This window comes from Ranitomeya variabilis, chromosome 3 (genome assembly GCF_051348905.1).
Source record: "Ranitomeya variabilis isolate aRanVar5 chromosome 3, aRanVar5.hap1, whole genome shotgun sequence".
NCBI classification, from domain to species: domain Eukaryota; kingdom Metazoa; phylum Chordata; class Amphibia; order Anura; family Dendrobatidae; genus Ranitomeya; species Ranitomeya variabilis.
In genome coordinates this window covers 470,516,283-470,532,912 of record NC_135234.1, presented here as the reverse complement: position 1 = coordinate 470,532,912, position 16,630 = coordinate 470,516,283, and the positions used below count along the sequence as shown (strand labels likewise).

General features: G+C 47.2%; 1 protein-coding gene across 1 annotated transcript in view; it reads right to left on the bottom strand.

The window, feature by feature from the left end:
• Positions 1 to 12,938, bottom strand: part of MRPS9 (mitochondrial ribosomal protein S9) — a 154,960-nt gene extending 142,022 nt beyond the window's left edge. Inside the window, exon 1 of the mRNA XM_077296660.1 lies at positions 12,726 to 12,938. Coding sequence (XP_077152775.1) covers positions 12,726 to 12,827 — 102 coding nt within the window. The 5' untranslated portion in view covers positions 12,828 to 12,938. The remainder of the gene's footprint in view (positions 1 to 12,725) is intronic.
• Positions 12,939 to 16,630: the final 3,692 nt, after the last annotated feature.

Genomic DNA, 16,630 nt, shown 5'->3' with positions numbered 1-16,630 from the left:
GGCGTTAGTCATGAAGAAGCCAGCACTGACAAGAGAAGAGGCATTATGGACGAATCCCTTGGCTAAATACTCTGATGTATTCAGACATGGCCTGAGTAATATGGACCGACTCCTAAAATATATAATAAATTGAGTTCAGCAGTTCAGTATGTACTGTAAATGTCATAATAATTTGGGAAAATTATTAAATGTCCAATAAATGTTCTATTCCTGATCGAAGGATCTAGGCTTATAGTTGAGATGAATTGGTGCTGCACTTTGTTATGAGGCAGTGCTGAGAAGTCAGAAGTCCGGGAAATTTATGAGTCGGAGTCAATGGTTTGGCTTACCGACTCCACAGCCCTGGTTATATAAGGTCTGTGAAGTGGCAGGATCTAACTCTTCTCTGAACAGAAGATGCCTGCAAATGCACGATAATAAACGGGCAGCGAAGCAAGGTTCGAATAAACAGGAGGTGGAGTCTTGGGCATGACCTTGGCTAGGCAGTTGGAAGCACAGTACGGTCCCTAATGAAGTACCTGACCGGAGGACAAGTCAATAGCCGGCAAGTGAAGACGCGGCAATGAAAGGACCAGAAGAATAGAATTCACAGATCTGGGAAATCCTCTCAGTATGCAGGACACCAATCCGCAGAGTGATCAATCGAACAGGTTCTGCCAGGAGTTGTCCGTCAATGGAAGCAACAGTCAAGGAATGATCTAGCTACTTTGTAGAGAGCTGGATTCGACAGACCAGATTCAGATGTATGAAGTTGCCCACAGAATGGGAATCCAGATGGGTAGCAGAGAGGGACCTCTACTGCCAGGTCAAGGAAACCACAGACAATAGCTCTGGAGAGCAATTATTATGACCTAGGTCATTTCTCCAGCTAAACATAGGTGCTGGAATTTTGCAATCTCACAGGAAACTGGCAAACAAAATGTCTCTTGGCTCCACAGTACATATAAATGTTCAGAATGATTGACCCACAGCCTTAAACAGCTCAGTGGCTGGTGGTGCGACTTGCGGTAGCAAAGGGAACAGGAAGTTAGGAGCTAGTTTGGGTGGTCGTCTGGCATGAGGAAATGCTGAAGCTTGTTCCTGACCTAGCTTATGGAAGCAGAGACGTATCATAGTTGCCAGGTTTATAAGGGTATTCAGCCAGGAGGGTAGATCTCCGCCAGCAAACTTATCCTTGATTCGACTGGACAGATCGCCACTTCTTCATTCAAAGCCAGCTCTGCCACCAAAGTACGGCAGTGTAAGGCATACTGGGCAATTGTATCCATGCTCTGCCTTAGAGACAACAGGGATGAAGCAGCAGAGGAGGCACGGCCTGCAACCTTGAAAACCACACAAAACATTTCAAGGAAACTTCAAACTTTGCAGGTCTCTGGTCCTCCACATTCTCAAAAAAGGTTTCCCAAAGCCAGTGCTTATCTATACAGACTTTCTTGGTCTAGTCCAAAGGAAAGAGGTGAGCGTAAAGTGGATCTGATTAATGAAGCCACGGCTCTCCTTGGGGCCTACACTGTAGCGGAACATTAGTGGAAACTGGAGCTTAGAAGTTCCACCAGAAACTGGAGCAGTAGGCGCTACCCTCAGACAGGCTGACTGTCCAGAGGAGGGTTGGCCAGACAAGGTAGAAGCAGATGATAAGGAGGAAATTGCAGTGGACAGATCCTGTAACTAGGTAGCCACAATATTGATGGCCTGCATCAGCTGATCCTGACTCAAGCTGAAAGCAGACCTTCTTGTACACTATTTATACACTTAAGTTGGGGTCCTTAGGTACTATTTTGTCAGCAGGGTTCATGGACCGAACGCAATGTAAAGCTGGTGGGTATGGACCCAAGGGTCAGGCTTACCCTGGAGGGGTGTGACAAATTTTCTACCACGGCAGTCACCGGGACTGCAGCAGCTGACGGGTGGGTCAGAGGCATGGATCTAAGGTGGAAGGGCGAGACAAAAGGCATCACGGTTTCACAATACAAAGCCAGAGTCATGGATAGAGACATCAAACAGAACGAGTAGAGGCCGAGTCGATAACAGGAGACAGAATACGGAGTTATGTATGAACAGGTGCTAGCAGGCTAGGAACCAACGTTGCAGAAAGGAGTGGTGGAAGGAGCTGACTAATATATATCCTGCTGGCATGGGATAGGCAAGGGAACCGAATCTCTGCAGGATGCAGCAGAGCTAAATTCCTGCAGAGACCAGCCAGGCTCTCCCAAGATGCAGCAGTGCTAAGGAATGCTGCAAGAGCCAAACCCAGTGAGGCGGTACTTTACGAGAAGCCGCACGTTGACAACGGTGAGAGTACAGCAGCGCTGAGGAGGCATGCGAGTTACAGCTGTGACACTTTCTTTGTGTGCAAAGAAGTGTAATGTCTTGATCAGCTTCTACAAGGTACGCACTGTAAGTAATTCTACATAACTGACCCCATTAATCATTCACAATCCTGTGCCACTGCATAACATTTTTTCTGCTTGAAACCCACTTAAAAGGGGTTGCCCACCACTTTCTTCATGACCGTGGCCTCCTCCAGTCTTGTCAGTTACGTGACGCAATACTCAATCACTGGCTGCAGCAGTGACGCATTGGTCACTGCTGCGACCAGTGATTACTTGCAGCATTCACATGGTAATATGACCTGTATAGAAGATATAAAGAAAGGCTTTGTACATACCGTTCTGGTCGTAGAGATATAAAGCGTTTATAAAAAGTCAACTCATTCCTCTTAAAATGCAAGGATTTTTCCACCTGTAAAGGGAATCTGTCACCCTTCGGGATGTATATCACCTATTAATATGGGCATACAGGTAATTGAAATGTTAAACTAGTCATACCTGTATGCCTCATATTAATGGTGTTGTTGTTGAGAAATGTTATATTCTTTTTTTTATGCTAATGATTTTTTCCAGGCTCCAGAGTGTGCGGTGCCTGGAGGAAATCCCTGCCTGCGCAGAAGATCCCTGAATGCAGTGCCTCTAGAAGGGAGGAAGAGAATGGATTTTTGAGGGAGTGCAGGGAGCAGGAGTGGGATTCCGGCGCCATAACTGATGTGCATGGGAGGGGGGTAGTATTACAATGAAGTTAGGAGGCAAGGATTTCTTCCAGGCACCGCATGCCCCAGAGCCTGGAAGAAATCATTAGCATACAGAAAGAATAAAATTTTTCAACAACAAGACCGTTAAATATAAGGCAAACAGGTAGGACTAGTTTAACATCTCTATTACCTGTATGCCCATATTAATAGGTCATATACACTCACTGACATAAGTTATGTCGCTTATCCATGTTATGTAAATAAAAGCTTATATGGGGCATATTTTAATATGGAGCATCTTATGGGGCCCATCATAAACTTTATGGAGCATTATATGGGGCGTATTTTGTATGGAGCATCTTATGGGGCCCATCATAAACTTTATGGAGCATTATATGGGGCGTATTTTGTATGGAGCATCTTATGGGGCCCATCATAAACTTTATGGAGCATTATATGGGGCTCCTGATTCAATATGGATATTCAAAAACACTTAACCTACTGATATCTCAATTAATTTTACTTTTATTGGTAACTATTTTTACTTTTGAAATTTACCGGTAGCTGCTGCATTTTCCACCCTAGGCTTATACTCGAATCATTAAGTTTTCCCATTTTTTTGTGGCAAAGTTAGGGGTCTCGGCTTATACTCGAGTATATACGGTAACTTAAAATACAAATATATGTTGCATAACATTGGTGAATGAAGTTGTGGTGCTATTAGAGCCATATTTAATATTTTGTGTGACTTCCATGACCTTGAAGGACAGCATCCATGCGGTTCAACAATGATTTATACAATTTATTAATGAAGTCATCAGGAATAGCAAAGAATGCAGTCTTAGGCCGGTTTCACATTAGCGTTTGGAGGAGCTGCGGACTTCCTCCGTGAAGCCCCGCCCTCGGTTGCACCTCCGCCTCTAGCTCCGCCTACTTCTGCATGCAGCCTGCGTACCTATCTTTAACATTAGGTACGCAGGTCGTGCCGCTGTATGCGGATGCTTCCGCATGCGTTGTTTTGACGATGCGGCGACCAGTGTAGGACGCAGCTTGTAGCAATTTCTTTTTTTCTCCGCAACATCAAAACGACGCCTGCGGAAGCATCCGCATACAGCGGCACGACCTGCGTACCTAATGTTAATGATAGGTACACAGGCCGCATGCAGAAGTAGGCGTAGCTAGAGGCGGAGGTGCGGCCGAGGACGGGGCTTCACGGAGGAAGTCCGCAGCCCTCCGCAGCTCCTCAAAACGCTAGTGTGAAACTAGCCTTACATGCCTCCCAGAGTTCGTCTAGATTCTTTGGTTTTGTCTTCCGAGCTTCCTCTTTCATCCTACCCCAAACATGCTCAATGATGTTCATGTCTGGTGTCTGGGCTGGTCAGTCATTGAGCACCTTGATCTTTTTTGCCTGGAGGAACTTTGTTGTAGAGATGGATGTATGAGATGGAGCACCATCCTGCTGCAGAATTTGATCCCTTTTATGATTTGGAATATAAGAGGTAGCTAATACTTCTTGATATTTTAGGCTATTGATATTGCCTTCCACCTTGAAAATGTTTTGCACACCCCCATACTGAATGTAACCCCAGACCATGATCTTTCCACCACCAAATTTAACTGTTTTCTGGGTGTATTTTGTATCCATACGGGCTCCAGTAGGTCTCCTGCAGTATTTGCGGCAGCTATGGTGTAATTCTACTGAAGATTCATAAGAGAAATCCACCTTCTGCCACTTTTCCAGCATCCATCTGTTTAGCAGGTTGTGGGACTTTGCAAATGCCACACATTTTTTTTATTTGCCTTTTGTTTAGTGCTGGCTTCTAGGCACTGATTCGATCAGGGAGGGCATTTCGAGACAGAATCCTACAAACTGTTCTAGTTGACACAGGGACTTTAGGTGACCAGGCCTGTTGGAGCTTTGCTGCAGTGAAAGAGGGGCTTGCTTTGGATTTTCTAACCAACAAACATTCCTCCTGAGCAGTTGTCTTGCGGGGTCTGCCGGACCTGGGCTTGTCAAACACATCTCCAGTCTCTTCAAATCTTTTTTTAATTCTATGTACTTGACGCTGAGACACATTAAAGGTGCCAGCCACCTCTGCAGCGAATCTAGTCTTCAGCCTCTTGATAATCCAGGCTTTGGTCACAGGTGTGGATTTTTGGCATGGGGAAAAAAGGGGTTAATAAAAGACCCGAAAACACCGCCCATAAGACCCAAAAAAGGACCCGCCAAATTCAGGTGACAGGTTCCCTTTAAGGTCATCCATGAGCTGTACAAATTCATTGACAAATAAACAAATCATTTAGAGGGGGAACATTTTAAAAATAATAATGTGGTTGCACAAGTGTGAACACCCTCTTAGAATTGGGGATATAGACGGGTCTAGAATTAGCCAATCACATTTAACCCCTTCATGACCCAGCCTATTTTGACCTTAATGACTTGGGGAACATTTTAAAAATAATAATGTGGTTGCACAAGTGTGAACACCCTCTTAGAATTGGGGATATAGACGGGTCTAGAATTAGCCAATCACATTTAACCCCTTCATGACCCAGCCTATTTTGACCTTAATGACTTGGCCATTTTTTGCAATTCTGACCAGTGTCCCTTTATGAGGTACTAACTCAGGAACGCTTCAACGGATCGTACCGATTCTGAGACTGTTTTTTCGTGACATATTGGGCTTCATGTTAGTGGTAAATTTAGGTCGATAATTTTTCCGTTTATTTGTGAAAAAAAAAATGGAAATTTGGCGAAAATTTTGAAAATTTCAGAATTTTCAAATTTTTTATTTTTATTCTGTTATTTTATTTTTATTCTGTTAAACCAGAGAGTTATGTGACACAAAATAGTCAATAAATAACATTACTCACATGTCTACTTTACATCAGCACAATTTTGGAAACAACATTTTTTTTTGCTACGAAGTTATAAGGGTTAAAATTTGACCAGTGATTTCTCATTTTTACAACAAAATTTACAAAACCATTTTTTTTAGGGACCACCTCACATTTGAAGTCAGTTTGAGGGGTCTATATGGCTGAAAATACCCAAAAGTGACACCATTCTAAAAACTGCACCCCTCAAGGTGCCCAAAACCACATTCAAGAAATGTATTAACCCTTCAGGTGTTTCACAGCAGCGGAAGCAACATGGAAGGAAAAAATGAACATTTAACTTTTTAGTCACAAAAATGATCTTTTAGCAACAATTTTTTTATTTTACCAAGGGTAAAAGGAGAAACTGGACCCCGAAAATTGTGGTCCAATTTGTCCTACGGCGATACCTTATATGTGGGGGGGGGGGGCACTGTTTGGGCTCGTAAGGGAAGGAGCGCCATTTGACTTTTTGAATGAAAAATTAGCTCCAATCGTTAGCGGACACCATGTAGCGTTTGGAGAGCCCCTGATGTGCCTAAACATTGGAGCTCCCCCACAAGGGACCCCATTGTGGAAACTAGACCCCCCAAGGAACTTATCTAGATGTGTGGTGAACACTTTGAACCCCCAAGTGCTTCACAGAAGTTTATAACGCAGAGCCGTGAAAATAAAAAAAATCATTTTTCTTTCCTCAAAAATGATATTTTAGCTCGCAATTTTGTATTTTTACAAGGGTAACAGGAGAAATTGGACCCCAATACTTCTCAGTTTGTCCTGAGTACGCCGATAACCCATATGTGGGGGTAAACCACTATTTGGGAACACGACGGGGCTCGGAAGGGAAGTAGTGACATTTTGAAATGCAGACTTTGATGGAATGGTCTGTGGGTGTCACGTTGTGTTTCCAGAGCCCCTGATGTGCCTAAACAGTAGAAACCCCCACAAGTGACCCCATTTTGCAAATTAGACCCCCCAAGGAACTTATCTAGATGTGTGGTGAACACTTTGAACCCCCAAGTGCTTCACAGAAGTTTATAACGCAGAGCCGTGAAAATAAAAAAATCATTTTTCTTTCCTCAAAAATGATTTTTTAGCCTACAATTTTTTATTTTCACAAGGGTAACAGGAGAAATTCAACACCAAAAGTTGTTGTCCAGTTTGTCCCGAGTATGCTGGTACCCCATATGTGGGGGTAAACCACTGTTTGGGCACACGTCGGGGTTCGGAAGGGAGGGAGCACCAGTTGACTTTTTTAACTCAAGATTGGCTGGAATCAATAGTGGTGCCATGTCGCGTTTGGAGACCCCCTGATGTGCCTAAACAGTGGAAACCCCTCAATTCTAACTCCAACACTAACCCCAACACATCCCTAACCCCAACACATCCCTAACCCCAACTCTAACCATCCTAATCACAACCCTAACCTCAACCCTAACCCTAATCCCAACCCTAACCACAAACCTAACCCCAACACACCTCTAACCCTAATCCCAACCATAACCCTAACCACAAGCCTAACCCTTACCCCAACACACCCCTAGCCCTAATCTTAACCCTAATTCCAACCCTAAGGCTATGTGCCCATGTTGCGGATTTGTGTGTGGATTTTTCCGCACCGTTTTAGAAAAATCCGCAGGTAAAACACACTGCGTTTTACCTGTGGATTTACTGCGGATTTTTTGTGCGGATTTCACCAGCGGATTTCTATACAGGAACACGTGTAAAACGCTGCGGAGTCTGCACAACGAATTGACATGCTGCGGAAAATACTGAGCGATATGAGCACAGCGGATTTGATTTTCAATAGGTTTACATGGTACTGTAAACGTGATGGAAAACTGCTACGAATCCGCAGCGGCCAATCTGCTGCGGATCCGCAGCCAAATCCGCACCATGTGCACATAGCCTAATTCTAACCGTAACCCTAACCCTAGTTCTAACCCTAACCCTAGTTCTAACCCTAACAGTAACCCTAGTTCTAACCCTAACCCTAGTTTTAACCCTAACCCTAGTGGAAAAATAAAAATAAATATAATTTTCTTTATTTAATTATGTTCCCTGCCTATGGGGGTGATAAAAGAAGGGGGGGGTTTATTTACTTTTTTTTTTATCACTGCGATATGATCTATTACAGTGCTCAAAATGAATGAACGAATCTGCCAGCCGGCATTTTGGAAGATGTTGGCGCCCATGCAGAAGACGGACGGACACTGGGAGGGACACTGGAGGTCGGTAAGTATGGGGGGGGTGGGATCGGAGCACGAGGAGAGCAGACAGGAGGACGGAGGGGAGCAGAGGACAGGACGGAGGGGAGGAGATCATGGTCTCCAGCCATGGCCAATGATATTGCAGCATCGGCCATGGCTGGATTGTAATATTTCACCAATTTTCATTGGTGAGATATTACGATTGCTCTGACCCCCCCCCCGGGCTCAAATACCACTCCCTCTGTCCCTGCAGGTCGCGTGAAATTTCAGTTAACCCTTTCACCCGATCTGCAGGAACACGATCCTGCCATGATGCCACATAGGCGTCACAGGTCAGATTGGCACTGACTTTCATGATGCCTACGTGGTGTCACAGGTCAGGAAGGGGTTAAACTAGTAAATAGTAGTCAGTACACAGCTGCCATCATTTACCGGGATTCTGAGACAATATAAAGTTTAGCTGTTCTAGTAGGATTATCCTGACATTTTCTTAGTTGCACTCTACAGAAAAGCCATGGTCTGTAGACAGCTTACAACACAGCAAAGGATCACTTTGTTGAAAGTTAAAAAAAATGTACACAGTGAAGCATGATGAAGGCAGCATTGGGGCTGTTTTTTAGCAAATACAACTGGGGCTTTAGTCAAGTTGGGAATTATGAACATTTCCAAGTATCAGTCAATTTTGCAACAAAACCTTCAGGTGTTTGTTAAAAAGCTGAAGAGGAATTTCATCTTTCAGTAAGACAACGACCCCAAGCATACCTTCAGATCAACAAAACAATGACTTCGCCAGAAAAATAATGTAAGTTTTGGAATGGCACAGAACGAGCCAATACCTGAATCAAATTGAGAAACTATGGGTCTGCCCTGCCAATAGACTCCTACCCAATAAGACTGAATTCTAACATTAATTCCAATGGTAATTCAACAAAGTATGAAGCAATCCCTAAAATTTCCTGGTAGACGGCAGCGCTGACTTTGGTTTTGATAAAACACAGTGGACCTACACCAGCAGATGACATGGCTTCCGAAACCATCATTGATTGTGGATACTTCACACTAGACCTTGGAAATCAATGTCCCAGAGTCTGGAGGAAGAGTGGAGAGGCACACAATCCAAGCTGCTTGAGGTCTAGTGTGACATTTCCACAATCAGTGATGGTTTGGGGAGACATGTCATCTGCTGGTGTAGGTCCACTGTGTTTTATCAAAACCAAAGTCAGTGCAGCAGTCTAGAAAGAAATTTTAGAGGACTTCATGCTTCCCTCTGCCGACAAACTTTTTGGAGCTGGAAATGTTATTCTCTTGCAGGACTTGGTACCTGTCCACACTGCCAAAAGTACCAATACCTGGTTTAAAAACAACAGTATCACTGTGCTTGATTGGCCAGCAAACTCCTCTGGCCTTAACCCCATAGAGAATCTATGGCGTATTGTCAAGAGGAAGATGAGAGACACCAGACCCAACAATGCAGACGAGCTGAAGGCTGCTATCAAAGCAATCTGGGCTTCCATAACACCTCAGCAGTGCCACAGACTGATTGCCTCCATGCCACGCCGCATTGATGCAGTAATTGATGCAAAAGGAGCCCTGACCCAGTATTGAGTGCATTTACTGAATATACATTTCAGTAGGCCAACATTTCGGATTTTAAAATCATTTTTCAAGCTGGTGTTATAAAGTATTCTAATTTACTGAGATAATGACTTTTGGGTTTTCATTGGCTGTAAGCCATAATCATCAACATTAACAGAAGTAAACACTTGAAATAGATCACTCTTTTTGTAATGACTCATATATTATATAGAGTTTAACTTTTTGTATTGAAGAACTGAAATAAATTAACTTTTTCATGACATTTTACTTTTGTGAGAAACACCAGTACAGGTATATGCAGGAGGACTGGAAGGTGGTTCTCAGCAAGGACATCTGAAAGCAAATGGGACACCAAGTAGGGTAACTTAACAGTTGTGGCCAAAAGTTTTAGGCTATGTGCACACTTTAGAATTGCCGCGGAAATTTCCGTGGCAATTCCGGAACTCCCTGCCGCGGGAAATACGCATGCGGAATTGGCATGCGTTTTCCCGCTAAACACTAGCGTTTTGCAAGCGTAATTAGCTTGCAGAATGCTAGCGTTTTCCAAGCGATCTGTAGCATCGCTTGGAAAACTGATTGACAGGTTGGTCACACTTGCCAAACAGTGTTTGACAAGTGTGACCAACTTTTTACTATTGATACTGCCTATGCAGCATCAATAGTAAAAAGATAGAAAGTTAAAAATAATTTAAAAAAATGGTTATTCTCACCTTCCGACGGCCCCCGATCTCCTCAGCGGTGCACGCGACGGCTTCCGTTCCCATGGATGCTTTGAGTGAAGGACCTTTCTGACGTCACGGTCATGTGACCGCAACATCATCCCAGGTCCTTCGCGCAAAGTATCCATGGGAACGGAAGCCGTCGCGTGAACCGCTAAGAGGCGGGAGGACTCCGGGGGCCATCGGAAGGTGAGTATATCACTATTTTTTATTTTCTCTTTTTTTAACAATTATATGGTGCCCAGTCCGTGGAGGAGAGTCTCCTCTCCTCCACCCTGGGTACCATCCACACATGATCCGCTTACTTCCCGCATGGTGGGCATAGCATTTGTGTCAGTCTCAAAACTTTTGGCCATGACTGTACAAGAGAAATATATAGTCACTTTACAGTGGCAGGTTGCTTTAAAGGGGCGGTCCAAAGGCAAAGTAACCTATTTGATGCCATAATTTAAACTATTTTCTAATATGCTGGCACTACTAATTTCCTCTCCTTCCCTCACAACCAGGGGCGGACTGGCCATCTGGCAAATGCCAGAAGGGCCTGTCTGGTCATGGGCTGCCTTGTCTGCTACGTTGTTAAAAGAATCAGTGTTCTCAAGACACCCATACTATTAAGAGTAGTGACGAAGCACAAAGTCACTGACTCCGTCACTTACCCCAGCAGGCCATGGGTATCATTGGAAATATTGGTCTTGTAGAAAACCTTCCTTTCCTCCATCCAGGGTAATATTGGTAATATATCCCATCCGATTCATGGGGACGGGGTCAACATGGGCCTGTGTGATTTCAAATGCCAGGACTGAATTTCAGCCCCAGTCCGTACTTGCTCACAACAAACTGCTTGTCTTTTTTCCTTCTGCTTCCTTTTTGATGATGCTTCGTTTGAGCTTCCCAGTGCATGCTGGGATACTCAAAGCGTCATCAGGAGGCCAAGGTTACGCTAGACAGCCAACACCAGAAAGCCGGCGCCGCACGCTAGACAGCTGACGCCAGACAGCCGGCGCCGCACACTAGACAGCTGACGCCAGACAGCCGGCGCCGCACGCTAGACAGCTGACGCCAGACAGCCGACGCCAGACAGCCAATGGCGCACGCTAGACAGCTGAGGCCAGACAGCCGGCACCGCACACTAGACAGCTGACGCCAGACAGCCGGCACCGCACGCTAGACAGCTGAGGCCAGACAGCCGGCACCGCACGCTAGACAGCTGACGCCAGACAGCCGGCGCCGCACGCTAGACAGCTGAGGCCAGACAGCCGGCACCGCACGCTAGACAGCTGACGCCAGACAGCCGGCACCGCACGCTAGACAGCTGACGCCAGACAGCCAACGCCGCACGCTAGACAGCTGACGCCAGACAGCCAACGCCGCACGCTAGACAGCTGACGCCAGACAGCCGACGCCAGACAGCCAATGGCGCACGCTAGACAGCTGAGGCCAGACAGCCGGCACCGCACGCTAGACAGCTGACGCCAGACAGCCGGCACCGCACGCTAGACAGCTGACGCCAGACAGCCAACGGCGCACGCTAGACAGCTGACGCCAGACAGCCAACGCCGCACGCTAGACAGCTGACGCCAGACAGCCAACGCCGCACGCTAGACAGCTGACGCCAGACAGCCGGCACCGCACGCTAGACAGCTGACGCCAGACAGCCAACGGCGCACGCTAGACAGCTGACGCCAGACAGCCAACGCCGCACGCTAGACAGCTGACGCCAGACAGCCAACGCCGCACGCTAGACAGCTGACGCCAGACAGCCAACGGCGCACGCTAGACAGCTGACGCCAGACAGCCAACGCCGCACGCTAGACAGCTGACGCCAGACAGCCAACGCCGCACGCTAGACAGCTGACGCCAGACAGCCAACGCCGCACGCTAGACAGCTGACGCCAGACAGCCAACGCCGCACGCTAGACAGCTGACGCCAGACAGCCGGCACCGCACGCTAGACAGCTGACGCCAGACAGCCGGTGCTGAACACTAGACAGCTGACGCCAGACAGCTGACGCCGAACACTAGACAGCTGACGCCAGACAGCTGACGCCGAACGCCAGACAGCTGACGCCGAACACTAGACAGCTGACGCCAGACAGCCGGCTCTGAACACTAGACAGCCAATGCCGGACAGCTGACGCTACACAGCCGACGCCGAACGCTAGGCAGCTGACACTGCCCTGTAGTGAACATCACACACACAGACACAGGTCAGGTGAATGGCACATGAAGGGGCTTCACTACATTACACAGATGGTCCTCCATATAATCTGGCTCTGGTTTCCCGGCATCACCCACCTCACTGCCAGCTGCAGACACGGCTGCCGACTTCCAGGGACTCGTAGCTGCCGCCACACGGAGCGCAGCTGACTGACCCGCTCTCAGGCACACGGCGGCCATGCTGGAGGATGGAAGCTGGAGGAGCTCACATGACCTGACAGGAAGAGGAGAGAGAGAGAGAGGAGACGGAAGGGGGTGGTGAGGAGTCCTCCGGCTGCCAAGCGACAGCGTGCTGGGAGGAGTAGTGGAGAAATTGGCGGCTTTCTTGGTGCTATATGTGAGCGACAGAGGGGGGACATAACTGTGCAGTCTGTGATGGACCAGGGAGAGGCGTACTGACACGGCAGCAGTCTGTGATGGACAATGGGGGACAGAGGAGTAGTCTGTAATGGACAAGAGGGAGGCGTAGGGGCGCAGTCTGATAGACAAGTGGGGACACAGGAGCCTTCTGTGATGGACAAGGGGGATAGAAGAGCACCCTGTGATAAAGGGGCACAGGAGCCGTCTGTGATGGGGGGGACAGAGGCGCTGTCTTAGATAAGGTGGAAACAGGAACAGTACTCTGATGGAGAAATGGCAGGCACAGAGGAGCAGTGTGGGGCACAGAGGAGCAGTCTGTGGGGCACAGGGGAGCAGTCTGTGGAGCACAGGGGAGCAGTCTGTGGGGCACAGAGGAGCAGTCTGTGGGGCACAGAGGAGCAGTGTGGGGCACACGGGAGCAGTCTGGGGCACAGGGGAGCAGTGTGGGGCACACGGGAGCAGTCTGGGGCACAGAGGAGCAGTCTGTGGGGCACAGGGGAGCAGTCTGGGGCACAGAGGAGCAGTCTGTGGGGCACAGAGGAGCAGTCTGTGGGGCACGGGGGAGCAGTCTGTGGGGCACGGGGGAGCAGTCTGTGGGGCACGGGGGAGCAGTCTGTGGGGCACGGGGGAGCAGTCTGTGGGGCACGGGGGAGCAGTCTGTGGGGCACGGGGGAGCAGTCTGTGGGGCACGGGGGAGCAGTCTGTGGGGCACAGGGGAGCAGTCTGTGGGGCACACGGGAGCAGTCTGGGGCAAAGGGGAGCAGTCTGGGGCACAGAGGAGCAGTCTGTTGTGGACATACAGTCATAGATTGTCAGAGTTGGAAGGGACCTTAAATGCAGGAGTCACTAAACCATCTCACACAGATGTCTGTTCAGCCTCTGAAGACTTCCGTTGAAGGAGAACTCACCACCTCTCGTGGCAGCCTGTTCCACTCCTTGATCAACCTCACTGTCAAAAAGTTTTCTAATATCTAATCTGTGTCTTCTCCCTTTCGGTTTCATTCCATTGCTTCTTGTGTTCTCATGTGCAAATGAGAATACAGATGATCTTTCCAGACCGCAGCATGTCTTTATCTTGCGGAGATGCTCCGTCTCCACAAGATAAATAACAGTCTATGAATATGATGCGGTGATTCCACCTGTGTTCAATGAATACATCCAGAATCACCACACGTACAACAGGGGAGGCGCTTTGGGCGGAGCGGGGTATCCGCTGCGTTCAAAGCGCAGAGGTTGCGCCCCGTGGAAACATACCCTTAGGGTTGGGGCTAAAGTTAGGGTTAGAGTTGGGATTAGAGTTAGGTTTGTGTTGGGATTAGAGTTAGGTTTGTGTTGGGATTAGGGTTGGGGTTAGGGCCAGGGCTGTATTTAGAGTTTATGCTGCTCTAGGCACTTTTAGTGCTGCCTCCCCCATTGGTGAGTATGACACTATTGGCATGACTTTGGGAAAAAACGCTGATGTGAAAGAAGCCTTTTGCAGCAGATCTGGCAGTTTTTCCGCATCTGCCGCGTAACAGGTCACTTACGGCAACACTGCGTTCGGCCTCATTCATTTCTTATGGGACTTGCGGACATGTGCGGCACTTGCGGTTTTGCAACGATCCGGCAAATGCGGTATTTGCAGCAATGGAAAAAAAAACGCTGCTAGCAGTGTTTTTTTGTCTCACCGCAAGTGCCAAACCGCAAATGCCGCACATGTCCGCAAGTAGCCATCACTACCTGTCCCTGCATCTTGCTAGCTTATCCCTAGCCATCCCTCCCTGACCTAAAACTACACTATAAAGCTTTAGAAAAACAATTTATTAACTGACATGTTCCTATGATGATGAGGGCTCCAGGCTACGGCATAGACTGGGACGGGCAGGCTACGGCATAGACTGGGACGGGCAGTCTCCGGGTCTCCATTCTCTCTGTGCACACCCTCAGTCCCTGCCTCACTGCCTGTGCTGCACTGTGCACAGACATCCCTCCACCGGATCCGGTAATCACCGCTCGCAGTAGCATATCGGCAGAGGTGTATCTAGGTTTTCTGGCACCCGGGGTAAGAAATCATTTTGGCGCCCCCCCCCCCCCCCCTTCCCAAGGTCATATGCGATTTGCACTTAGTCATGTACCCACGAGCTCCTCTCCCTAATACTCTCAATGTTCAGTGAAAAACAGAGATGCAGGAAGAGTAGCTCGTCGCAGGACCACAACTATGAAAGTCACGTATGAGTGAAGTGTCCATGTGACGACTACTGGAACCTGCAGAGCTGAATCCTGACATCGCAGGCTTCTGAATTCTCACAACTAATGCACTGCACACTTTAAGGGTATGTGTCCACGTTCAGGATTGCATCAGGATTTGGTCAGTATTTTAATTTTACATCAGTATTTGTAAGCCAAAACCAGGAGTGGAACAATTAGAGGAAAAGTATAATAGAAACACATGCACCACTTCTGTATTTATCACCTACTCCTGGTTTTGGCTTACAAATACTGACGTCAAATCCTGATGCAATCCTGAACGTGGACACATACCCTTAGGGTTCTCCCTTGCTGGAGGATAGTCATTTCAGCACAAGCATGTGATTTGTATACTTATGACCACGTTCCAACTAGACGTGCCCGGCCTCGCTCAGTTCATTTTCATTGAGTGAGGCCACACATGTCTAGTCAGAGCATGACTGCATGTATGTAAATCGCCAGCAGGAGAGAATCCTGACAGCGTGCAGGGCGCACTGTGAGAATTCAGAAGTCTGCAGTCACAAAGAATGAATGTAGACTCATTACAAACCTGGACATTCCCTTTAATGCTCTTAACATAAATAAAAACATAAGAATTACCGTATATACTCAAGTATAAGCCGAGACCCCTTAATTTTGCCACAAAAAACTGGGAAAACGTATTGACTCGAGTATAAGCCTAGGGTGGGAAATGCAGCAGCTACTAGTAAATTTCAAAAATAAAAATAGATACCAATAAAAGTAAAATTAATTGAGACGTCAGTTGGTTAAATGTTTTTGAATATCCATATTGAATCAGGAGCCCCATAAGATGCTCCATACAAAATACGCCCCATATAATGCTGCACAAAGGTTAATAATGGCCCCATGAGATGCTCCATATTAAAATATGCCCCATATAATGCTGCATAAAAGGTTAATGATGGCCCCATGAGATGCTCCATAGAATAATATGGCCCCATATAATGCTCCATAAAAGTTGATGGCCCCGTAAGATGCTCCATCGAATAATATACCCCATATGCTGCTCCATAAAGGTTGATGGCCGTATAAGATGCTCCATAGAATAATATGCCCCATACAATGCTGCACAAAGGTTGATAATGGCCCCATAAGATGTTCCATAGAATAATATGCTGCTCCATAAAAGTTGATGGCCCCATAATATACCCCATATGCTGCTCCATAAAGGTTGATGGCCGTATAAGATGCTCCATAGAATAATATGCCCCATATAATGCTGCACAAAGCTTAATAATGGCCCCATAAGATGCTCCATAGAATAATATGCTGCTCCATAAAAGTTGATGGCCCGATAAGATGCCCCATAGAATAATATGCCCCATATGCTGCTCCATAAAGGTTGATGTCCCCATAAGATCCTTCACAGTTCCTGT